This window comes from Cyprinodon tularosa, unplaced genomic scaffold, assembly GCF_016077235.1.
Source record: "Cyprinodon tularosa strain WSP-4 unplaced genomic scaffold, ASM1607723v1 ctg239, whole genome shotgun sequence".
Taxonomy (NCBI): Eukaryota; Metazoa; Chordata; class Actinopteri; order Cyprinodontiformes; family Cyprinodontidae; genus Cyprinodon; species Cyprinodon tularosa.
The window spans coordinates 840963-865809 of NW_024038892.1; the positions used below are offsets into that span (position 1 = coordinate 840963).

The window sequence follows — 24847 nt, forward strand, 5'->3', positions numbered from 1 at the left end:
AATGTCTGGATCCGCAGTAAGTTTGAGTCTTATATGGACAAGGCCTTGTATTGCTTGGAAACATCAAGGCCTTGTCCATATAAGACTCAAACTCACTGCGGATCCAGACATTTGAATTGAGAAAGCTTCCTGGAGAGGTGGCGAAACGTCTTCAAATCTTGAAAACCAAGTCCAGTGGATATTTTTTGAATTTTTTTGAATTTTTACGGAATGACTATGACCTGGATAACTGAGAACCTTCATCAGTATAAAGAATATATATAAATATCTAAAACTGTTACATGATTTATCGTATTTTAAGACCTTATGTCTGATTTTGTAATTTTTTTGTCATACTTCTTGAGATAGAACTTCAAAGCTGTTTATTATCTCCCACAGGATCATTTGAGTTGTTGTTTTTTTTACATAAAATATTTACATCGTACATAAACTTACTGTGTGTTGGATGTGATCCCAGGGCATGGACAGGGCTTGCAGGCATCTGTACCCCCCCTCAAAGGGTCTCCGTAAAATCCAGGCAGACACCTCTCACATCGGTCTCCAGCGGTGTTATGAAGACATTGCTATTGGCAACAAACACACATGAATGACGAGGAGGTGAGTTGGAACAATTCACAGCACAGAAGTCAAGTTTTCACATGTCAGGATGAGCAAAGAAATCATTTGCATGTTCTATTGGCAGGACCAAAGCAGCTTTGGCACCAATGGAGAGGAAGAGAGGGGCAGAACCTACCAGACACCTGCCGGTCTCTGGGTCACAGCTGCTGGCGTGGCCGTTGCAGTTGCACCTCTCACACGTGCCAAGGTAGAGACCAGAGGTGGTCCTTGTAAAACCCACATCACACTCCTGTAAAGTAAAGCGTGGAAAATACACTTCAGGTGGGGCATCTGATAGCACCAACACTAAAGGCAGAGGTTATAGTTATTATGGGCAAAAACAAAGGAAAAACAGAAATTTATAATAGGATAACATTTATGTTGATCTGTTACAGTGGAGGGCCTGCAATTGGGGCAGACAAAATATAGTATCTTTCAATTTGAAACAGAACTATTTAAAAGAGATGCACAGAGAGACAGCCTCTGAAAGGTCTACAAAAGAGACAGAGAGAAAGCAAGACTCTCGGATGATAACAGGAAGGCTACACAGACTGTATATAGTTTCTCTTACGTAAAGCTCAGTTATGCTCTCATGCATGATCTAAGCAGAAATGAGACCTGCAGACACCCTGTCTGCACGTGATTTTCCCCCCCTCTACCTAATATTCTGAACTCCAGTGTGACATGTATGGCACAGACCTTAAGAGTAAAACACCACAAAACAAACAGAAGCAGAAAACACAGCTGTTTACGATTTTTCCAAAGACTTTTTGTGTTTTTGAATGATGATCGGATTGACAAATGCGTGGAGTGAATTTTGCTCCATTATTTTTGCAAAGAAAATGGAAATGGAAAAGGAAATACAATCAGGAATCGAAGCTTTAAAAAAGCTTCAAAAGCTTCAAAAACTAAATCAACAAAATTTTGTCTTGGAAATACCCACAGGAGCTGTTTTTGGTATCAGTTACATTGTTAAGCTAATCTCTAATGTAGGTACTAAAAAAACACAAGTTATTTTTATTATGGCTTAGGGAATATATATTCATAGTATAGATTATACTAAATGCTGCACAAACACATACAAATCCGAGTGAATCATGTTGAAATTTCAAAGATTTGCAAAACAATGACGTTTTTGTCACAATCCTTCTCATAAAAAGTATTTTTAAGCAAGAGCAAATTATCTCAAATATTATGCTTGAATCAATATGAATACATGGACCAATCTCGGTTTAAATATTGTTGTGATATACAGTAAATTAGACATATCATCGGACCCAATATACACTGAAAAGACATGACGAATTGCTGACAATGCTTCTTTGCTTCAGTAAAAACTTGCGCTGCATCATCATCATTCTTATCATCATCATCATCATCACTGCCACATGCCAAGATAATAGCATATGGCAAGTCCCCTCCCAAAACATATGAACAAAGCTCAACAATTTGGACACCAACATGGACTAGTAACAGTAGCCCAATTTAAATTATTATTATGAACATAGTTGATATGTTAAACAAAGACAATCTTAATGCTGATATACTAGCCATCCCGTTCACGACACAACTTAAGGTCAAAGAGGCGCACTAAGAGCCTTCGACTCATCTCAAACAGAAGCTGTTTTTAACATAAGCATATCACTAAGCAATCGTCATTCTGGGGCCTATAACGGACCCAGACACACAGGTCAAATTTAGTCTCAGACCTAATAGGTTGGAGCTGCAGTTAGCTCACTTATTACAAATTTCCCTGTCTTAAGTCATTGACACTGTCTCAGACAGATTACTATAAATGCCATCGCACCAGAATAAGTTATGCTATTTAATGATGCTGGTCTATTTTAACTGACATATGAGTGCTTAAATTAATCCCTTCTTTCTTTTGTAAAGGTGAAAACCAAAGCTTATAATAATATAAGTTTATCAGATAAGGGAAAATGTAGCTAATTTTGAACATTTAATATATGATGTTCTATTCATGTGAAAAGGTGTAAGACTTCTGCTATGAATTTCATTACAGCTACCCCCTCCCACATAAAAATCTATAATTTATACACAAGTGAGACCTAAAAAAAAAATCATTCTATGGATTTTAAAACACCTAAAATGCTTCACCTGTTTATTTTTGTGTCCAAATATTTCCAGGAGTTCAGAGAGGCTATGTTTACTCATGGTTTTGGTGCATTCATTGTTTACCACTGGTGTTTTGATTACCTATGTTCCCATAAGGAATAAATACAGAGTATAAATTAAAGCTCAGTATTTAATCTATTGTGTGCAAATACCAGTATACACAACAGGGGTGAAAGCAGTTTTAAATTCTTGCTGGTACTATATAACAGAATAATTGGCTAATATTGTATTATCTTACACCCTGCATGAATTTTAAAAGATTATGCTTTTTCAGATATACACCAATATAATTTTAAAATTACAATTTTTTTATTGTTGAGCCTTTAGCTTTTTTCCTTTAAATTGTTCAAGAAAAAGAATAAACAATTTTTAAAAATCCATTTTTAAAATATTTTCAATAAATGCCTTTAGAAGATCGAAAAGCTTTTAACATTATGGCAATGACACTTTTCAGGAATATTTATTTTTTTATTCTCAGGCTAATAAAAAACCTATAGAACTGTTAGTTAAAAACAAAGCAGCTTTTTCCCTATTGTTTAACAAAAACTAAACTTATGGTTATAACTGTTTCAATTAAATATTTAGTCTGGATACGGCGTAGTGAATTGTATTCCCTCTAACAACCCCCCTTTCAGAGACATAGACAGGTATTGTGTTTGCTAGCTAACAAAGAACCCAAACGACACCCATTCCTAAGGTAGCGGATCGGTTCGTCCATTTAAATTTGCATGTTTTCTAAGCCAAAACAAGGCTTTGTTTTTGGTCCACTCTATAAAGCCATTTTTGAATAGAAAAAGCTTCCTGGTTGGGAAGCAAAACATCTTCAAACTTAGAAAAAAAATCCAGTGGATTGTTTTTTTACTTTTTTGGAACAGTAATGCTGATAAAGGAACTAAAGTTTTTTAACTTTTTATCTTAGCTTGTTAACTTTTTAAAACAGCTTACTAACATTTATACTAAGCTTATTAAGTTTCAACATCACTTTTCAACTGTTTTCTTTAACTTAATCTACACACACACACTGTGCACACACTGGGCAACATTAGATTACCACTAGCGTTTTAAAAAACAGTTACATTAAGCTTTAAGACAGAGGTGGACTTTGAAAGATCTTGCAGACCACATTTGACCTCATGATCTTGCCTCATTTGCTGCAAAGTGATGTTTATATCCAAGTTACCAAAAAAGGTCACTTGGAAGATAAACGACAAAAAAAACGTGACAAAAAAAAAAAGAAGAAAAAATACTGCTGGTTTGCAGTTATCTGCATCATTTTTAGTTAAAGTAATCCAAACAGCTACCTGACAGGATGGTCCTCTGTATCCTAATGGACAGGCACACTGCTCCACCTCCAGGGCTTGTTCCTTTCCAGTTAAGTGAGGAACAGCTATGTCCATCTTGATATCTGAAATGCTGTGCAACAAAATAAACACCAAAAAATGTTTCTCTTATCTTTGTATTCGGCTCTATTTTGGTGCATTTAAGAGAGTCTTCTAGAGGTTGGCACAATACCTGGTCTCAGTCATGCGGTCTACATATGTGGCTCTGATCATAAGCAGGGAAACATCAGCAAGGGCCATCAGGAGGTGCTCCCGAGTGCATGGCTGCCTATCAGTGCGACGCCATGAGGACTTATGGTGAAAAATAAGACAATTTAGCACATTATCAGAGACTTAAGACTTCTGCTTTAGCTAAAAGTTAATATTAACACCCAAAACAACACACCTCTCTGAACGTCACAGTTACAGTTTCTGACAATCGTGGGAGTGGCTTGATTTCGGAATAGTGCTCCAGGAAGATGTCGTTGCCCTGGAGAACTACATCAGGCTGTCCGTCAATCCCCCGTGAGCCTTGAGCTGGATCAAAGCTCACCGAGTAGCTCAGCTTGCCGCCGTAGGCCGTCACCTGGTGGCAGGAGAGAGGCGACTGGTAACTAATCTAAGTGGTGGAAAGGTATTTCATCCATGTGGTTAGTGAGGAGTCACAAGACGCCCAAGCTGGACTTTCCTGTGAACTGAAATTGTAGTTCAACTTTTACACAGTAATAGCAGAAGAGGAGACCTACGAAGAGGTTATTCGCTCGTCTTCATCCTCCGCTCCACCTCTCAAGGAAGCTGTTTTCCCATACCTTATCTCCTTTGAAGCTCTCTGGCAAAACCCAGAAGAAGACGTCCTGGGAGTCACTTGCACCTAAGAAGGGCTGGTAGACGACAGAGGAGCCCCTCTGGAAGATGCCTTCAGAAATGGTTTTGGTGTTGCCGCTGTTTGAGAGGGTAAGGAGCTGCCCGTTCACCGCCCCTTGAACCTAAAAACAGAAAAGATACAGACTGCTTGTGAAAACTGTTATCTTGTGTCAAGTATTATTCCTGGCCAAGAAGCAGCAACTCTATTGGAAAATAAATTTTTTTTTTTTTAACTCAATTGGATTATTCTGGTTATGTAAAGATTTAATAAAAGATAATTATCTTTTTAGGAACAGTATTTTTTGTGTAGATTAAAGATTAAAGTAAAATCCGCCATCCATTCCCTGGCATATACTTTAATTCTATACCTAAATCAAGTAATTGTCACCTTCAGCTGTTCAGAAAATACGGTATATATAAAAGAAAACTGCACTTCTCATCACAGCCGTTTACAAATGGCTTGAAATTGGCCTCCTGTCTCTTTAAGAACTCACCTGCTGTTTCCGTCATGACAATTTCAGTGCCTCATCACAACAATGCTACACATTGTTTTCAAAGTGTCTTAGGAGCATTGTGTTTAGTTGTTAAAACTATTTTATAATACAATATCGTTTTCCAAATTTGGATGGCAACTCAGGATACAATTAAACTTAATTTGAATGATCCAACATCAGACCTTTTCTGAAGAACCAAACCAATGCAAAATGTTCCACATTGGAAAGATATCTACCACTCATTCTCTCATGCATACATGAGTGTTAAGCTAGTTAATTCAAAGACATTAAGTGTAAAACATATGAAGCTTACCTGGTTAGACAAAGGGGTTTGAATACTCCTTAGTGTTAGAACTGCTCAATCTTTTGGTGATTATCTTACTATTAGTCAAATGTCACTCTCACTTATGTTCACAAAGCTGCCATCTATGAAGAAGCTTGCAAGTAGCTTAAAAGTACAGTAGTCCTCTTGGTATCCAAAAATACATTTCTTTAAAGGTATTTTTTAATCAGAAAAGGACTGGACTGAGAAATTGTTGGAATTTTAACTCAACAGATACACACTTTCCCCAGTTGTTTGCTCATTATTGCAGGTAGTAGCATGCAGGGCCTGCAGATAGGGGTAGGGGTGCTCTTTGCTGCAGAAGCTTGGCTTCCAAGAGGAGGAGATGTACTGAAAAGGTGGAGCTAAGTCCAACCAGCTTTTTTTCTTCTGCTGATTGGCTGCCCCAGGATATTACAGGATTCCTCAATGATACAATAATGATTGCAAGCAATACTCTAAGTATATTGTTGATTGATGTTGACAGGATTCAATTCAATTCAGTTTATTTCTATAGCGCCAATTCACAACACATGTCATCTCAAGGCACTTTACAGTTCACCAGATCATACAGTCAAATTGATTAAAAGTTTTCTATCTAAGGAAAACCTGTTGATTGCATCGAATTATTGACTCGAATGCAATCCCTCACACTAAGCATGCTTGTAGCGACAGTGGAGAGGAAAAACTCCCTTTTAACAGGAAGTAACCTCCAGGATAAAGTTTTACACTATGTTAAGGCAAAAAAGTTCATATTTACCCAATACTGGCTCTTTAAATATCTTATTGAAAGCTTTATCAGCCAAGAAATCAATAAATGTATAAACATTACGACCATGAAGAAAGTATTTATGTAAACATATGACCTAACGAGTATGGAGGACCTAGAGAGTCACTGAAAAAATACAGCTATTTTAGATTTGGCATTTAAATCATGCAATTTGAAATCCAATTGGAAAACCTTTTTGACTTGCACATTTTAAATTGAACTTAAAAGAGGAATTCCTATTTTTAAATTGTGTTTTAAAAAACAAAATTCATCAATCTAATCATTTAAAACGATAACTCCTTTTTCTATTTTCAAATAGTTTTTTTTATTGCATTTTCTTTTTTATTTACCTGTTCTTTTTACCTTGAGCACAATGAAATCCAGTTAAACCAATCACAGTTGCTCCTGAGATATTATCAGCTCTCTGATATATTATTTTGTGTGGCAATCTAACCACTAAGACAGGTGGTTACCTCTCAGGAGAAAATATAATTTCCAGTATTTAATAATGGATTATGAAATACAGTTTTCCATTCCTCTTTAATAATTAAATTTAAATTGTGTAATTAGAAAATGCTTTTCAGTGTGGATTTCAAATAGCACAATTTAAATGTAAAATTTGAAATGGCTGTTTTTCTTTTTCAATGACTCACTGGGTCCTTCATAGTTGATGCAAAATTAATAATCAAACAGAGATTGCTAATATTCTACTATCCTTTTGCCTTGCAGCTCACCTGATCTCTACTCCAGGAGGAGCTGGCACACTGTGAGGACACCCCCATACAGAAACAGCGTAAACAGCCATCAGGGTTGGTTTCTGATAGGTGGAAGAACCCAGCCTTACACTCATCACACTGATCGCCTGCCACGTTGTTCTGCAATGCACACACAAAAAAAAACAGCATGAGGGAGTCGAACATATGGAATCCATCTGCATGGCATGCCAGCCGTTCCCTTTAAGATAAACTGTGATACCTTGCAGCTGCATGGCCTGCTGCTGGAGCTGATGGTTCCTCTGTTATCACAACTGGAGCTTTCTGCAGGGAGAGGTCATTGGAAACAAGATGATGTGGTGTGCAGATTCTAGTGCACCTGGGAGAGCTCTAGCTATGCTGCATACCTGAGCAATGATGAAATACTACAGAAACACAACCCTGGCAATCATTACACATTAGGAGTGAAGCAACCCCCTGTCCAGCTCCTGTTCATTCACTCATGTCTGTCACCTGGAAATCCAAATTAAGACTCACCTTTTCGAACGCATTTTCCATTAGGTTGGAGGGGGTTACCCTGGTAACCAGGAGCACACCTAAAATTAAAAAAGAGCATCATTAAACATCTGCGATTAAAACTTAAAGCTTTTTATATAAACATAACATTTATAGTTAGAACCTCATTTCCTGAACTAGTCAGCTGGACTGTAGAATAAATGACATAAGTTTCCGTACTTTTCGCAGCGTCTTCCTGTGTATCCGGGCCTGCAGGCGTCACATGTGGGCTGCTGGTCGGTGTGCAGGAAGCAGGTGTCAGAAAAACTGTACGGAGCATTGAAAGCGCCATAGAGGAAGAATTAACAGTAGTGAAACAATGTGATTGAGTTTAACTTCCTGTGATTTAAAAACTGAAGTGCAAATATCTGGTTTAAATCAGTGAAGTGTGTGATGCCTTGTTCTTTGGAACGTGTTCACTATTGTTGGATATCTAGGCTTACCGTCGGGATGTCTCGGTGTACGGGCAGGGGCAGGGCTTGCAGTCGTCAGGACCACCTCTGGTTGGATCGCCAAAGTAGCCAGGGCGGCACCTGTCACACTGGGGGCCCTCTGTGTTGTGTTGGCAGCTCTTTGGTAGAGGGAATCACACACTTTAAATTCCATAATAGTATGTTAAATTTAGCAATTGCAAAATGCAGTTTTTCCAAAAGTAATGCTCATCTTTCTGTGCCCTTATAGCTGTTGCAGCTGTTGATCTAATGCTTTCCACAAGATATGCGAGTCTTTTTTGAAAGGCTTCCTTGTATTTGCAAGAGTGCATTTTGAGATCAAGCATTGATGTTGTATAAAAAATCTTGGCTGACTAATAAATTGTATGTGCTCATGTTTTGATCACTCAAGTTCTATCCCTCATTCATATCTTTATGGACCTATCGTTTTGTCAGTATATGAATGAGCCATCAATGAACTGTTTTAACAAAACGCTGGGGCATTAAGTGCTTCAAAGTTTCATGGTGGCTAAGGAGCACTTCTCACTGGAATTACATTGCTAAGAGCAACTGCTACAAGTTCTTCTCCATTTCAAAATGGGACTCTTAAGCCCTTCACACCTTGAGCGTGTGACAGGCGTAGGCCTGGTGTCCCAAAATCTTCTAAAACGCTGGCATCCGCTCAACTTTCTATGTATTTTTTCAATTTGGGCATATACATAGAGTATTCATATTAAGTCCAGAGCATATGTCCAATAACAGCCAAACTTATGCATAATGCACGGCAGCATAATGCCCATAAAATGTTACAAGCCAGTGCCCAGAGGCGCTCGGCCTGCATAAAAAGATTTCTTTGATCATGATATTAAACTAACTACTGTTAGGCCAGTGCATCTACAAAGCATAGCCTCACTTCATGACCAGCCTAAAATAGACTTGGGGTCTATCCAGTTGGAGATACCCAAGCCTTCTTGCAGAAAATTGTAGAAAAAGGTGTGTTCATCCCCACTTACTGTCAATAAGCATTAAGCACCAAGACGTCTTATGATACGGGCTGAAACTATTAGCAGCCCTTTATTGCTATAATGCAAGTCACCACCATGTATTTCTTATTTAAAGACTGTCATTGAGTAATTTGTTATTCTTTTCCCAGTAATGTGCTTGTTGCAGCGCGATTTGCAACAGGGACTTTAAGAGGACTCTTCATGTTTGCCGTTCTCCCAACAGAAGCTGACACGGTGGGCAGAGGTAGAGCAATAGAGGAATAGTAACAGCAAAGAGCTGAAGTGCAGTTGAAGGGAAGGTTTAGAGAGTGACCAAAACTTTCAAAAGCACAAGAACATTTCCCAGAGAACAAAGCCGTAAAGTTGATAAATTTTAGGCTGTGCAAAGTCGAACTGGAGCATCACAAGAGCTATATGGTTAGGCATTAGAACCTAAAATGCAAAAATCCTAGAGACAAAAAACAAAGCCTAACTTTCAGCATGGTTTAGTAAATCATGCATTATTTTACCTTTCTAAAAATAAAATGTATTATTTTAATGTTTTCTACTAATTAGAATTATTTGAGAATTCATATTCATGAATTATCACTTAAAGAATGTAATGAATTATTAATAATTCATTAAATAATAACAAATAATTACTGTGTTTTTATTTATTTAAATATACCCTAAGATAAAATTAAACTTAAATTCTAAAATGTCTCTCATGTTTTAAAGTAAAATCCCAACATTAGAGAGCTATGTCTTACCAGACAGTGCCCACTGACTGGATCACAGGCTGTAGCGTGTCCGTTACAGTTACAACCAGCACAAGTACCAAGGTAGGAACCCCCGGGGACCCGCTCGAAACCAGACAGGCACATTTCACAAGACAGGCCCGTGTATCCAGGAGGACACCTAGAATGGAGAAACAAAAGCAAAATCATCCATGGTTACAATCAGGCTTTTAACTAGCAATGCATACGGCCGTACACAGCATGGCCTTTACTAAAAAGATGACCAATCTTATGCCATGTTTTCCCCCTGGAAACTTCGCTCAAATGTTAAAAATTTCACAAGCAGCAGATGCTGGTGTTGTAGAAATTTTATCTAATCTTCGAAACCTACGTGCTAAAAATGTTGGTTTTTATTATCCTGGTGCATGCAGTTTTTACCACATACCTGAAAAAACGCTAACATCTATTTCCAAATGCCACAAACGGTAAGGGAAAACCCACATGACACAACCATGCCTGAGGCAGCTGATGCTGGGGATTCCCAGTGACAACACATTACCAGTATGTGGGGGTCTGTGCTATCCTGGCAGCAGCCAGATTGATATGTGTAGAACCGAGTTGAGTTTTATGTTGTTGTGAAACTGAAAACTCAGACCTCATGTCAATCCAGCTTGCAGCGCAAGGTTAGGTTTGTGCGCCTCTGACAGTGAAATAATATTTTAAGGCAGGGTCATAGTCTTGTTGAACTGACTACACAGACAATGTTTTCAGGTGGACTGTCTTGCATAAGAATATATTAAAACTACTTTTTACCAGCTTATCACTGCAGGTATAGTAAAGCCACTCTCTGCCATTGAGCACAGGAGCAGCAGATGCCTAAAGAAGTGATACACCAAGGTGTAGACCCTATCAAATATTCCTAACTAAAGGCCCGGTTACAATCAAACCATTTATTGATTAACGAGAAAATTAAGGTGGGGGAGGCACAGCCAAATGAACATAGCATTTAAATCAACCATTAATAAATGCTAATAAGAATGAATTAGCCAAACTTTTAAACAAAAAAATTTGGTTTTAAGTTTGAGGATTTTTTTCCCTCCCTTGAACTCTGCAGAGATTGAGAGAACGTCGATTATCGGGTTTCGTTCCCTCTTACCTGCATTCTTCAACATCCTTAGCATGACCAAGAGTGCTGAATTCCTCTGTTGTGGTATCCATGACGATGTGGCTGAGCGCCACGCTGACCATGTGGTTATCGTAGATGGTGCGGATGCTAATACTGTCCAGGCCAGCCAAAGTCATCATCAGGTCCTCGCGGCTGACAGGGAGGCCACTGGAGTGCTGCCAGTGCTCCTAGTAAACAATAGGCAGCAGATTCAAGCTGATTTCATGTTTTTATTGTTTTATAAATCAATCTAGTCGTTTTCATCCAATCTTACTTCAGTGAATATGACCTCTTTCTGGTTAACCACATTGGGAGGGGTTCCGTTGCCTCGGCGATACACAAGCCTACGCCCGTTTCCAACCAGGATCAGGTCGGGTCTTGACACAGGTTCAGAGAGACCGCGGGCTAACGTATACCGGACCTTGTATTTCAGGGATCCTCCATATGAATCAACCTTACAGAAAATAAGATTAAATTAAAGTCATTTGTTTTTACTTTTTTTTTTAAGTGTATTGTTTTTTTTTTTGCACCAACCTTGTTGCCAAGGAACTGGCGAGGTAAGGTCCAAAAAGAATCAAGGTTGAGGAACCGGCGAGACAAGTCAACAAGCTGGAACTCTTCCATCTCTGGGTTAATAAGGAGCTGAGTGGAGGAGAGTGGGGGAGTATCTTGCCTGAATGGGTAGGTGACGTTTACTCCTGAAAGGAAAAGTCTCAATTTAATCGTATTTAATTGTAAAGTCTAGAAAATACGTAGTGATTCATTTAAGCTAATAATATTTCTACAGTGCACTGCTAAAGTATTCATACCAGGAATCGTTTAAGGTTTTGTTACATCATACAAACAGAAACTTATTTGATGTGTTCTAACAGAATTGGATGTCCTGAAGCAACATCAAGTACCACTCAGGTCTTCTGGCTCCAGCCTGCTCTAAATACCTAGAACCAGAACTAAACATGGAGAAGCAGGATTTCATTCCTATGCTCCACTTATCTGGAACAAACTTCCAGAAAACTGTAAAAGTTTGGAAAGCCTGAGTTCCTTTAAATCAAGACTAAAAACACCTTCGACTGTTCGAGTAAAACAGTTAAACTGAAACATCATCAGTTCAACTTTTTTATTTTGTTTAGTCCAACTGTTTTTAACATTCTTTTTTGTTTCTGCATTTTTTATTTTATTTTTCCTACTTGCTTTGATTCTGTTTAATTTTCCTACATTTTAATCATGTAAAGCACTTTGCATTGTCTTTGTACTGAATTGTGCTATAGAAATAAATTTGGCTTGCCTTACCAATGAATACGGTCTTTTAGTAAAATGGAAAAGAACATGATTTTTAAAAAGTACAAAAAAAAAAAAAAAAACTAGTGTTTTAACATCATAATCTCAATGATATGGAGATACTTTTCAAAAGCAGGTACATGGGTGGGTGGGAAGAAATATGGAGCTTCATACTTTTTTATCTAAAACAGACATGTTAACAACTCTCCATACTGAATTTGAACTATTCATGGTGAAAATGCATAATTGCATGCTCCTTTGGGTGTGGACCCATTTCTGTTAGCTAATAGGAAGCTCCATATTTAAGATTAATAATAATTTTAAAACATATTGCTACCATTGTCAGAACACATACATAATTTCCCTTTGTAAGTAATAAAGTATTTTTGATTTTGAATGGAAATGAATGACTTCCCCCTACCAGAACAACACGAAAGCAATTAGCCAAAATATAACTAATAGCAAATATATTTTTGCTTACAGTATATTGCAGCTCTAAGTGGAGATTTAGGTTTTAAAATATCAAATTTGCTTTATTGATTTTGTTTTTACAAACAAAAGGAAAAAAAAACATACATCTTGTTTTCAAATATTCCTTTCAAATGTATTATTCAATTAATTCATTAATAACAAATATTTCATATTTCATAACCAAACTTCAAGTTGTATTTATGGTTCCAAAACAGCAAAGTTTAATTGATTAAGTCTTTACATCATACAAAGTAACGTATATTACCTCTGGCTAAGGTTGTGAATTAGTAAGGGTCATAACAAGAATTTGGCGATACGATACGTATCACGATAAATTTGTTACAATATAATTTATCCGAATATATCCCAATACAGTAAAAAAAAAAAACAATAAAGTAGCTCTGGAAAAACCTATGGGATCCTGTTGTTGTTCTGCTGTGGCTGAGCAGCTGAATAATAGGTGTTTGGGCAGAGTGCTGCCAACTAGTGGCTGGAGGTTTAAGAATTGTATAAAAGAAAGAAAGTAAAATTGATGTTTGATTATATTTTTTACATTTAAGATTTAATATGGCTATATTATTTGATTGCAATCACAATATATGACGGAATCCTTTTCTTCTTTAAAACCCTGCAACATTGGCTAATAACTACTTACTTTGATTGTGCAGTAACTGATTTATTAACTTATTTAATGTTTTTGAGCAACTAATAACTATAACTAGCTACTTTTTCTCTTATACTATATTAAACATGAGGATGTTCATGCTTTTAAAAAGGGGAGATTAGCCTGAAACCTTTAGTAAAGCCAAGGTGTTTTAATTGTTAATGATTACCAACTTAAGTACCTCTGAAATTGTCTTCCTCAGTGAAGCGCAGGCTGATCTGATTGCGGTAGCGTCCAGTTCTCTTGCAGTTCTTTGAGACTCCAGCGCAGAAGCAGGAGATGCAGCGGTTACCCACACTGAAGTGGCCATTAGGACAATTTCCTGCAATTGCAGTACTATTATTTTAACAAAAAGCTTTTTTAGAATAAACCACTTGCTGTGAGTTATTTTCCTCCATAGCTATATCCTGTACCAGAGTTTGAATTTTGTATGAGCGTCAACACTCCATCCGGGATCCCGAACACCAGGCCTTTAGCATTCATGGCCTCACAGGTGTACGCCCCCTGGTCTGCCTCTTTTACATCACGAATAGTGAGGGTGCCACGGCCATTCTCACTGGTCATAGTAAACCTTGGGACACAGAGCATAAACTAATAAATTTTCCAATTCCAAACCCACATTGTTAGTAGGCATAAGAGGAGAAAAATCTCTGATTTTCACAGAGTTTAAAATACATTAAAAAAAACACAGACAGAGCAGGCACAGGTACATTTTAGAACATCCTCAAGTCACAAGAAATACATTATCTGGTCCAAGGAATACATTTATTATGTCTTAGGTCTTAGATCTCTTTTTTTAATTCAGAAAAAAAAATCTAAAGCTTACAATATAGCATACTGCATATTTGAACAGTTTTAACTTAAAAATAGAACCCTTTTTTTTCCTGTGACCTTTGACCTGACACGGTTTATTGCTAAGACCTAAAGACCTATTTCCTGAGCCCAGAGGATGTCCTAAAATGTACACCTTAGAGCGGGATGCCATGTCTGTGATTAGAAAATTGCAATAGAATTCCAAAGACTTTTTGTTTTGCAGACTGCAACCACAGCTATTGGAGTGGAGTACACAGCAAATAGCTCAGTAATTAAAATCACAGGCCTTGAAAGGTGGGGTTTAAAGTGGGAGGGCTGAATGTCAAAAGCTTAATTGTAGTTTACTGCTAAAAGAAGGGGTGTCTTATAGGTTGCAGAGCAACATGCCAGCTGCATCAGTTAAAAAAAGAGAAAACAATCCCTTGTAAATCGTGGTTTTTATTTACTGTAATTAGAGGAATGACTGCTGTTGTTTACAGATGTGGAGAATATCTTGAGAAGCCCAACCTGTCGCTTTTGGGAATATGACCCCAGTTGAGTCTCCAGGTGATCATGGGTGTTGGAACTCCAAAAGCCTCACAGGTGAATGTCACAGTTGACCCCCGCACCACCTCTATGGACTCCTGTGGTGGCTTCACCACATTAGGTGGGGCTGAAACAGCACATTGCAAATTGGTAAATACAACCACATAAAAAGCCTGACACATGAGCAGAGTTGCAGAATTTAAAACCCCTGATACAAGTGTAAAACTCCTTACCAAATGGTGGCGCTAATGCACCATAAGGTTGTAACCCACGTTAAATGAGTAGAAGGTGAAAAGAGAATTATAAATTAATCTTTATATCATGTGTGCATTGAGAACAGCATTTCAACAAAGATGTAACTTGTGTTTTAAACTTATATTCTCAATGATAAAACATCTGACATTACATGCATGTATGATTTAACAACAAGGAACAAATAAAATCTCAAATCTATTAACATTTATAGACTTAAAAAAATTTCAACCATCTACACATACATTTTATTGACAGTTATGTTTATCATGATTTTGGCGCTGATGACTGGCTTGATTACTAATTTCTTTCTCCTGCGTTACTCCGCCCAGTTTCTCATCTGATCCATCTGCTCCAGTTTATATTTAACCAGCCCTCTAACCAGTCATCGGTGCCAGATTATTCTGGTACCTTTGGTGAGAGTTCTCTAGCATACCTGATTATGTTCTGATTACCTGCTCCTGACCCATTCTGCCTTTGGACCTCTGAGCCTGCCTTTTCCTGTTCTGATCTCTTTGCCTGACCTGTCTTCGGACTCCTGTTGGATTCTGCCTGTTAACACAACCTGGAACAGATTCCTGACACCAACCTGGATTTTCCTTCGTAAAACCCTTAGTGCCTCTGACATTCACCTTCAGAATCCTGAGCATGTCCTTGACACCGCCTTTGACTTTGCCCTCAGGATTATCCTGCCTTCCTTTACCTGTCTGGATCTGATCTTCTGTCAATTCTGTAGTCTTAAAGGCTTCAGCATCTCAAACTATCTGGGTGGCAACCGCTGCTTTTTGCCAGAAGACCGGCTGGAAACTAACTCGTTCTCTGAGCACAGACTGAACTATAAAACCAGGTTAGTGACTCACACGTTAATAATCATCCTCCATCAGCTTATCGTGGTCACTAACCTGTGTTTCTCTCCTGCAGAGGTTCCTCTCTTAGACACCCTAGCCGCTGCTACCAAAGATGTGTTTTTATAAAAATGCTTTTTGAATGATCCCAATGTCTGTCTTGCCTTGAATACAGGGTCCTTTGTTCTGAGGTATTACTATATTTCCCAGAAAAATAGGTAAATTAGGAAAAGATTTTTTAAAAAGACAGTTGCCCGAGTAAGACTTACTGCAGCCTATCTCATCGGAGCGGTCTTTGCAGTCAGGCTCCTCATCACACTGGTAACTAGCCGGGATGCAAGTGTTATCACTCCGACATACAAACTGCTTAGGATCGCATCTGTCGTTGGGGTCCCCGGTCGCTATGAGGATGAAAGATGATCTATAACCTTCTGATGATGTAATGTATGAAGCATGCTGAATACATTGGTAAAATTTAAATTTTGCTCCATGAAGAAAGAATAACTTACGACAATCAATTTCATCAGAGCCATCGTCGCAATCGTTGTCGCCGTCACAACGCCACAACTTTAGGGCGCAGCGGCCGTTGTTACACTTGAACTCATTGGGCTCACAGGGAGACGGAGTACCTGAAAAAGAGCAGACAAATCGGGGATGATATGAACAAGTTGAACTCCATCATGTTATTTTGATTAAGCAGTTTAGCGTCTAACTCCCTGAAAAATTACCTTTCTGTCAATAATTCAAATGTCACATACATCCACGTTAAAGAAATTCAATATGATTCATAACATCAATTTATACATTGATTTAAACACGACAACCAAAGGTTAAAAACTCTTCATATGGTAAATGGCCTGTACTTATATTGCGCTTTTTTAGGTATTGAGACTTGACTAAAGCACTTTATACTATATTCAGTCATTCATCCATTCATGCACACACTCACACACTGATGATGGCAAATTACATTGTAACCACAGCTGCCCTGGGGCTAACAGACAGCAGAGAGGCTGCCTTACACTGGCGCCATAGGGCCCTCTGACCACCATCAGTAGACAATGCGGGTAAAATGTCATGCCGAAGGACACAACGACACTGAAAGCCGGAGCAGAGACTTGAACTGTCGCCCACTTCAAATATAGTATTAAAGTAATTGAAAATACATTACAATAAAAATGTTTTTAGCACTTTTTAAATGACTCAAGACTGTTAAGACTGTCAACCCATCTCTTAAAGAATATATTTTTTTTTTGCTCTGCCGGAATTGAGCAAATATAAAACTTGAACACATTGTTTTGTGATCGTACGTTTTTTACTTGCTTAGTTATTGTAGCCTGTCTCAGAGCTCTGATATATTTTAAATAAAGATCTAAATCAGGGGAAGGCCAGCAGACAGCCTTGGCTGGGCCCTGGACAGGAAAACTAGTTATGGACCCCAACCCGTGCCCATCATATTTTGCTAACCGCCAACCCAAAAATTAACCATAGCTTTTTAAATTCTTAAAACAATCACAGTTGCCAAAAAGCGCTGTAAACACAGAGGACATACAATAGTATAAATTAAATTTAGAGGCACAGCTTAATAAATATGGTTAAACAATGTCATTCATAGGTTAGTATTCCCAAAAGATGAGTTAAAATTCTGTAAATAGTCAATAAAAGGTAAAAAATGTTTAAAATGTGTAAAATATATATATATATATATATATATATATATATATATATATATATATATATATATATATATATATATATATATATATATATATATATATATATATATATATATATATATATATATATATATTGAGTGTTAATGGGAAAGTTAAAAAAAGAAATATGACAGGGATAATAGCAATAATTTACTTGGAGTCTCAGTAGCAGGAAATTCAACTCAAGTAGGACTAGCGATGCTTCACCAGAATATTACCAAGGTTAAAGTATGAAGTAAAGTAAAAGTACTCAGAAGGCAAATTAGTCAAATCAATGTAAAGGAGTACTGTAACTAGTTACTACCCACATCTGAACAGAATATAGATGAAGAGGTTTCAATCAAAGTATAAAACATGATCATGTGTTGAACCGTTTAACTTACCACACGCCAGCTCATCACTTCCGTCTTTGCAGTCCAGCTCTCCATCACAGATATAAATTTGGTTAATGCATTCCCCGCTCTGGCATTTGGCCTGATCTGTTCTGCATAGAAAAGGCGGGGTGGGGGGGCGGGGCCCCATTGGTGCAATGTCACGACGGGGAGTGGGAGTGACAGCGGCGGGGGTTGTAAACACTGAAGGGACGGACTTCATGGCATCTAAGAACAGATTTTCAATCAAACTTTTAAAATAGAGAACTGGAGTACTGTACATGTCAGCGAGCGAAGGGGGCGGTTCATTAAGAAGCCAGTACGCCAAGCTCAGCCAATCAAACACTCACCACAGTTGGTCTCATCACTCATGTCTGCGCAGTCGGGTCTGTTGTCACACACGTACTCCATCAGGATGCATGTTCCATCAGCACACCTGTACTCATCAGCCATGCAGGGCCTTTTAATGGGGATTACTATAAGGAGTGCAAAAGAGGAAGCAAGCGGTACAACCAAGGATCAAAGACATGCGGGAAAAAGGAGTTCATGGTGTCACTTTAAGGGACAAGTTACATATTGGGAGACTAAATAAAGCAGCTCATACACAGCATAGATAAAAGTCAATTATTTCCAATCAGGAAACCTTATTCTGTGTGATCATAGTTAAAAAGGCTGATGCAGACAAATAAAAAGATAAACTCAAAACACAATAAGCAGACTGGACAACAGACAAACTATACAAGAGATAACAGACACAGACTACCCTTAAAACCTCTGATAGTTTTCATAAAGCTGGATATGATGCATATAGGCCATTTTTACACAAGAACAGATCCAATTAGAGGTAGAAAATACCTGTACTTTTAAAAGAGTGAAAGGTTTTCTTGTTTGGTACCTCCATCATTTGCAATTCTAATTTGTTTTGTCCTCCCATATCATCTATGAATAATATTACAAGAACCCATATTTCCACAATACCCTCTTTAAAAATCACAAAAATTTGGACGGCTGTCCGAAGAGAAGCTTCGAAAACCTGAGAATCAATTGGAGGTATGGTCTCAAGCCCCAGGTAATAGTATCCCCAATCTGTCCTATGCTTCTAAATCCTACTTCCCTCTCAGAGAAACACCTTTTTAGGAAGTAAATGAACTAAGCCAATGGCAACGGTGAACCGAGTAACAACTTTGACTCCCTCTGCTATTAATTTTTAGACCACATGCAGAGAGTTTAAAAGTTAGTTCACAGTTTCAGCTAATTCAGCAAGTAACCACCAATCAGGCTCTAAGTCTGGGTGCAGTGATGGACTCAGATCTAAAACTTCAGAGGCTCATTAAGACAGGAACAAGATTGGCCTTCTATTACCTAAAGAACATTTCCAGGATCAAAGGACTAATGTCTCAGCAGGATCTTGAAAAACTAATACACAGGTTCATCTTCAGTGGAATTGAACACTGAGGTGGTGTCTTCACAGGTTTGCCAAGAAAGTGCATCAGCCAGCTGATCCAGAAAGCTGCTGCCTGCATTCTCACTAGAACTGAGAAAGTAGAGCACATCAGCCCAGTTCTAAAGTCCTTCCAATGGCTCCATGTATCTCAGAGAGTAGACTTTAATAGCTGAATAGCTTAGCTCCAACTTACATTTCAGACTCAATGTCAGTGGATCAACAGCCAACCTGAATGTGCTGTCTTAACATTGTTTGCAATATTTTCAGTCCAACTTTTCTTGCATTTTTCTATTAATCATTTTATCAATTTCTTTTTTCAAAATCATCACATCTTAATGGTATATTTTTTTTATTTCAGTTATTCATAGTGATTAATCATTTAACTGCATTTAAGCCACAGAAATGTACTTCATTTAGCTTTTTCCATGTCCAGCACTTTGAGTTGTTGGGCTACGGAAATGTGCTACATAAATAAAAGTTCTTTGACAATTTTCCATCCATGATTATGAGTTCCTGCTTGCAGCTAATGAAAATGTATTTAAAGGTCTTCTTTCAAGCCCTTCACAGTCATATATGATGAAATATAGCCTTTTGCAAGACGCAGTATCCATTTTAATGATATATTAGTTGATTTCTCATGTGATTTTCCCAGTTTGGAAGAAAGAAACCTCGGCCTCACTGCAATATCGGCCCCCTGTGAGGGGACTACCTATTTCATAGCATCACCTTAAACCAAGCTGATGCAAATTTTGAACACAAACATGGCACAATGTGCTATAAAAACAGAGCTATAATAAATTTAGAGTTGGCTAACATGCCATAACTGTCATGGCTCAGCAAGCAGCTTGGTTTACTTATGCCTTTGGTCTCTCTATCGCAAGGTTTTCATTGTAGGAAAAATAAAATTCTTTGAATTGATATTTGTCCTCTGGAGTTTACTCCTCCGTTGTTCATGTGTGAAAATGGCAGTACAGGAAGTCAACCCATCCAGATGTCAATATGTTCTACTTAAAATCCTACCACATATCATGCCTGTTTTCCAAGCTAGTGGAACCTACAGATACCAAATGTTGCGTCATGTTGCATAGAACAATAGCATTCTCCATCACGCTCATGCCATGCAAGGGTCGTTTCATGTTCTATGTGTGCGCAACCTCAGGGATTGCAGCCAAAACTCTACGCTTGTGCTTCCATGCAAAACATTCCCTCAGACCACATCTCCATGTCAAAGTAATTGCCATAATTAAATATCAGCAGAATGAATGCACTATGGTCATTCTACAGTTTCTACAGCAAAATCTGCTTCCTCACCATGCTGGAGGCATGGTACAGTACAAACCTGGTATTGCTATAGGGTCCACTGAAGGCAGAGTTTCTACTAGAAAAAAGGCATACATTGAAGAAAATGCCTAATGTTTGGGTAGACCTTAACTTGCTAAGACATGGGTATTTTCACCCTTACCTTTTCCTAGCTGTCTGAATTGAAAGCCCTCAACTGACGTCACGTAGGAGGCTATGGTTCCCTCCTTCACCACGTTGTAGAGGACGCTGCGGAGCTGTTCTTCGTTGTTGTTGTTAGTAGAGCCCACATCCAGTTCCACAAAGACATCGTCTCTACCATCTCTTTTTATCCTTCTGCAGAATAAAACCACCTATTAAGGCTACATACTGCATGGTAACACGGGAAATGGCTTCAAGATTTTAATTTAAATAAGTCAAATAGCCCTTGCAAGGTTTGTGCTCTTACTTAATGAGAACCACGTTGATTGTCTGGACACCTAGGATCTTGTTGTACTCTGACTCCAGCTGTAAAGAGAAAACTAAACTTATCAAAGTTATGCTTTGACAAAGCAGCAGACCCTCTAATCTTTTAAATCAGCTAAACAGGTTAATAGGGTTGAAAGACGTACCGTGTCCATCACTGCTTCAGAAATCTCCTTAAACTCCGGAGAGAAGATATCCTCAAGTTCAGGACCATACACCACAGAGTTGGTGAAGTTGACCAGAGCTCGATAATAAACTGGAGATGGAGAAAGAGGAGGAGAAGCTGTCAGCTAAACAACACAATAACAATCCAGAACCACAGACTAAAAAGTGATTTACACGTTGCAATCAAGTCATGTCATAATGTTTGCCATTTACCTCATTTAGGCTAAATGTTTTAGAAAAGCTTCGCCACAAATGTTGGCATCTATTTCGGGATCTCAAGATGGACAGGCCTATTTGATGCAGAAATATATAGGGTTCTTTTTTCGGGGTATTTTACATGCATCTTCTTGTAGATAGTCCAGCAGTCGATATTTAGAGATAAATGGGCAATGCATGCCTGCAGAGACTCTGCTGGGTTGTGAGTAAGACTTTAATTTGATCTGCTATGGAAGAATAAGTAAATCTTCTCACCGGGAAAACACACCTAGAGGGTAAGGGAGCATTGATGGGGCAGCAGGGATTATATCTGTCCCTTTATCTTGGCCTTTAACATAAAGGTCAACTGGTGAAATATAACATTCCCTGCCAGCTGAATTCCTTGAGATATTTGTGCATTGGAAACACATGACCAACCCAAAATGGCCTAACCGTATTTTGCAGCGTTTGCAACAATCAAAGTTCGCGTAGCTGCTTCTATTTCATCACTTTGATCAGAATTTAAGGTTTCATCTTTGTCAAGAGAAATAGAAAGAGAGTACAAGAGTTGTTGTGGTTTCTTATGGTGTCTGCTGCTGTTTTATTTGTGACTGTGATTAGCTCAGAGCAAACTTTGGGAGGCGGTCACTAGGTGATGCTTCAACCAATCAGTTCGGAAGTTTCTCCTGAATGTAACTTCTTTCCCTGAACAGATTTGATCAGAGCCGTTCCATTAATAATATGTAGAGACCTGAATGCTGCACATTGTCAGTCTGGCTTAAAAGATTAGGTGTAACATAGAGCACTCCAAAATCTGTCACACATTAGGTCCATTCAAACTTTGCAGTGCCATTTTTTCCTAAACAGGCTAACTTCATTTATAAAGCCCTTTAGGGACAGCAGGCACTTAACCTTGCACTGCAAGCTGAATAGTCTTCATGGATCTGTTGTGAGCAAGGGCGTAGGAATATGTTTACAATTGGAGGGGACACATGTCAGAAATCTGAGATTCGTAAATATTCAACAGAAACATATCTTAAGTACGCTACTTAAGGCTATTTAATCTTTTACTTTATTCCTTTATAAATGTGTTTGCAAAAATAATGCATTTAAAATTAACATAATGCATTTGTTCATAAGATTTGAGCATATCACCAAACAAAATGACTGGAGTCTTTTATTAAGCAAAGGGAGATGTCTTTCAAGTGCTTCAGCCCTTGGCATATTTAGTGTCCGCTTACGCACTAGAAAATCAAAACAATTCAGTAGGCCACACAAGTGCAAAGTTTGATATGTTTTATTTTGTCAAACTTGCGATAATGGTCAAAAATGAATTTATATAGGTTGACTGACAGAGGGAGCTGACAGTGTGTTGAAGAATTATGGACAGGGCGCTTTGAAGCATGTGGTTCAAAAACGCATTATCAACCTTTGGTAGAAATCCATCCATCCTTCCATTTTCTGTACACCCTGTCCCTTAGTGGGGTCGGGAGGTGCTGGTGCGGGGTCCACCCTAGACAGGTGGCCAGTCTGTCCAGACCTTTGGTAGAAATAGCGCCTTTAATTCCAATTTGCAGTACAGAACAGAGAAAAATACAGAGTTGTCAATGTTGTGTTAATCTGTTTATAGTGTAAAAAGAGGAGCCAGCAGTTTATTTGAGGAAATAAAGATGCAGAAGTTAATTAGTTGGTTAATTAGTGGTTGTGCAGCGCGGCCGCCGCTGCTAAGAATTAGAATTGATTCTCCCTGTGGTTAACTAACGATCAGGAGCGCGGCAGGTATAACATCTGTCCATTTCGACGAATCAAAACCACGCAAAAAATTTAAAATCCTTGTAAAACGCACACCCAGACCGGGCTAATTTCAACACAAGTTGTGTTAGGTGACTGTTACTTACACTGACGTTTCTCTTTTAAAAAAATCTGAGTAAGTCCTACTGCTGTTTCAGCCTTTTAGTTGGTGGTGGCATTGTACTGAAATGAGATATAAAAAAAAATATATAAAAAAAACATTTTGGCTAGCGTGGCAAACGTCTAGAGAAAGTTAGCAGTTAAATATTGGATGAGTGATCAGCCCCAGACTACGGAAGAGGATTAGGGCCACTGGAAAAAAAAAAAGTTACGTGATTTTTACATTTTATTTCAGTTTAATATGGGAAAAAAGTCAGAATTCTGACTTTTATTTTTTTTAGAATTAAGACTTTTTTTCTCAGAATTCTGACTTTAATCTCAGAATTCTGACTTTTTTTCTCAGAACTCTGACTTTTTTTCTCAGAATTTTGGATCTTAATGTAGATGGGCACCATGAAGGCAGAGATGTGGAGCACTCAGCTTCACTGACAAAGATGTGAGTTGTTTGAGAGAGCCAGTGACACATTGGTGGAAAATGACAGAATTAGGCAACTTTTTACGTACCCGAGGGGTCCCCTCATTAATGGAGGAGCAGAAGGTCATTAAAACAAGAGAGCTAGTCTCTAAAAGAGACATGGCTATGGCTTGATGCTAACATGTTTGTTGTTAAACATACTTTTGTTATATTACATTTGTGTTGTGTTTTCCAAATAGTGTAGAAAATGAATGGCGGGTTTATAATGTTTACCTTTTATGAGCAGGACAGGAAGCAGAGAAGTGTAGCATTACCTCCAACTAGTTAAACTCATAATTATGAAGTTATTCAACAAATTCCTCAAGTAAAAAAGTGCAACTTTTTTATTTTATTTATTTTTACCAGATTTGTTGATTAATTTCAAAATTTTGTATTCCTCCCACATTTCCAAATCTGAAGAATTTTTTAAACCAATATCTACATTATTTAACATTTAGTTTATGTTTTAGCAGTACTTCCTGTTATATTTCTTTATACGTATATTTTACATTTTCTTGCACAGCAAGCTCAGCAGATTTGAAATTGTGTTCTTGAAATTGATTAGAAATATTAATCATCTGTCAGATTTCTGAGAAAAAAGTCAGAATTCTGAGATTAAGTCAGAATTCTGAGAAAAGTCAGAATTCTGACTTTTCCCCCCATGTTAAACTAAAAAAAAAATGTAAAAATCAGTTAACCTTTTTTTTTCAGTGGCCCTAATCCTCTTCCTACAAGACTAAGATGCCTAAACCAAAAAGATTGTTTCTATATATGAAAGTGAACTGACAACAAGACGTTATAAATAGGCAATATTCATAGCATTAACAAGTTTCTGACTTTCTGTATCGCTGTTTCCCTCCCTTCTGAGTGCTCAAACACTCAGCAGTTCAGAGAG

The 24847-nt window shown here is 38.0% G+C and overlaps 1 protein-coding gene across 14 annotated transcripts in view; it reads right to left on the reverse strand.

Moving 5' to 3' along the window:
* hspg2 (heparan sulfate proteoglycan 2) overlaps positions 1–24847 on the reverse strand; it is a 187726-nt gene that overhangs the window by 83640 nt on the left and 79239 nt on the right. For 11 of the 14 annotated variants that reach the window (XM_038287350.1, XM_038287353.1, XM_038287356.1 and 8 more), the window contains exons 4-29: positions 21374–21483; positions 21211–21269; positions 20926–21098; positions 20803–20841; positions 18370–18495; positions 18032–18247; positions 16443–16562; positions 16203–16334; positions 14819–14963; positions 13912–14069; positions 13680–13820; positions 11620–11783; positions 11360–11539; positions 11077–11273; positions 9954–10101; positions 8213–8340; positions 7950–8036; positions 7752–7810; positions 7477–7538; positions 7236–7376; positions 4862–5038; positions 4459–4638; positions 4246–4364; positions 4035–4146; positions 734–847; positions 436–563 (exon numbers count right to left, since the gene is read on the reverse strand). In XM_038287350.1, the coding sequence (XP_038143278.1) occupies positions 436–563; positions 734–847; positions 4035–4146; positions 4246–4364; positions 4459–4638; positions 4862–5038; positions 7236–7376; positions 7477–7538; positions 7752–7810; positions 7950–8036; positions 8213–8340; positions 9954–10101; positions 11077–11273; positions 11360–11539; positions 11620–11783; positions 13680–13820; positions 13912–14069; positions 14819–14963; positions 16203–16334; positions 16443–16562; positions 18032–18247; positions 18370–18495; positions 20803–20841; positions 20926–21098; positions 21211–21269; positions 21374–21483 (3415 nt within the window). The remainder of the gene's footprint in view (positions 1–435; positions 564–733; positions 848–4034; positions 4147–4245; positions 4365–4458; positions 4639–4861; positions 5039–7235; positions 7377–7476; positions 7539–7751; positions 7811–7949; positions 8037–8212; positions 8341–9953; positions 10102–11076; positions 11274–11359; positions 11540–11619; positions 11784–13679; positions 13821–13911; positions 14070–14818; positions 14964–16202; positions 16335–16442; positions 16563–18031; positions 18248–18369; positions 18496–20802; positions 20842–20925; positions 21099–21210; positions 21270–21373; positions 21484–24847) is intronic. The other 3 variants (XM_038287348.1, XM_038287355.1, XM_038287354.1) reach the window with 3 other exon arrangements.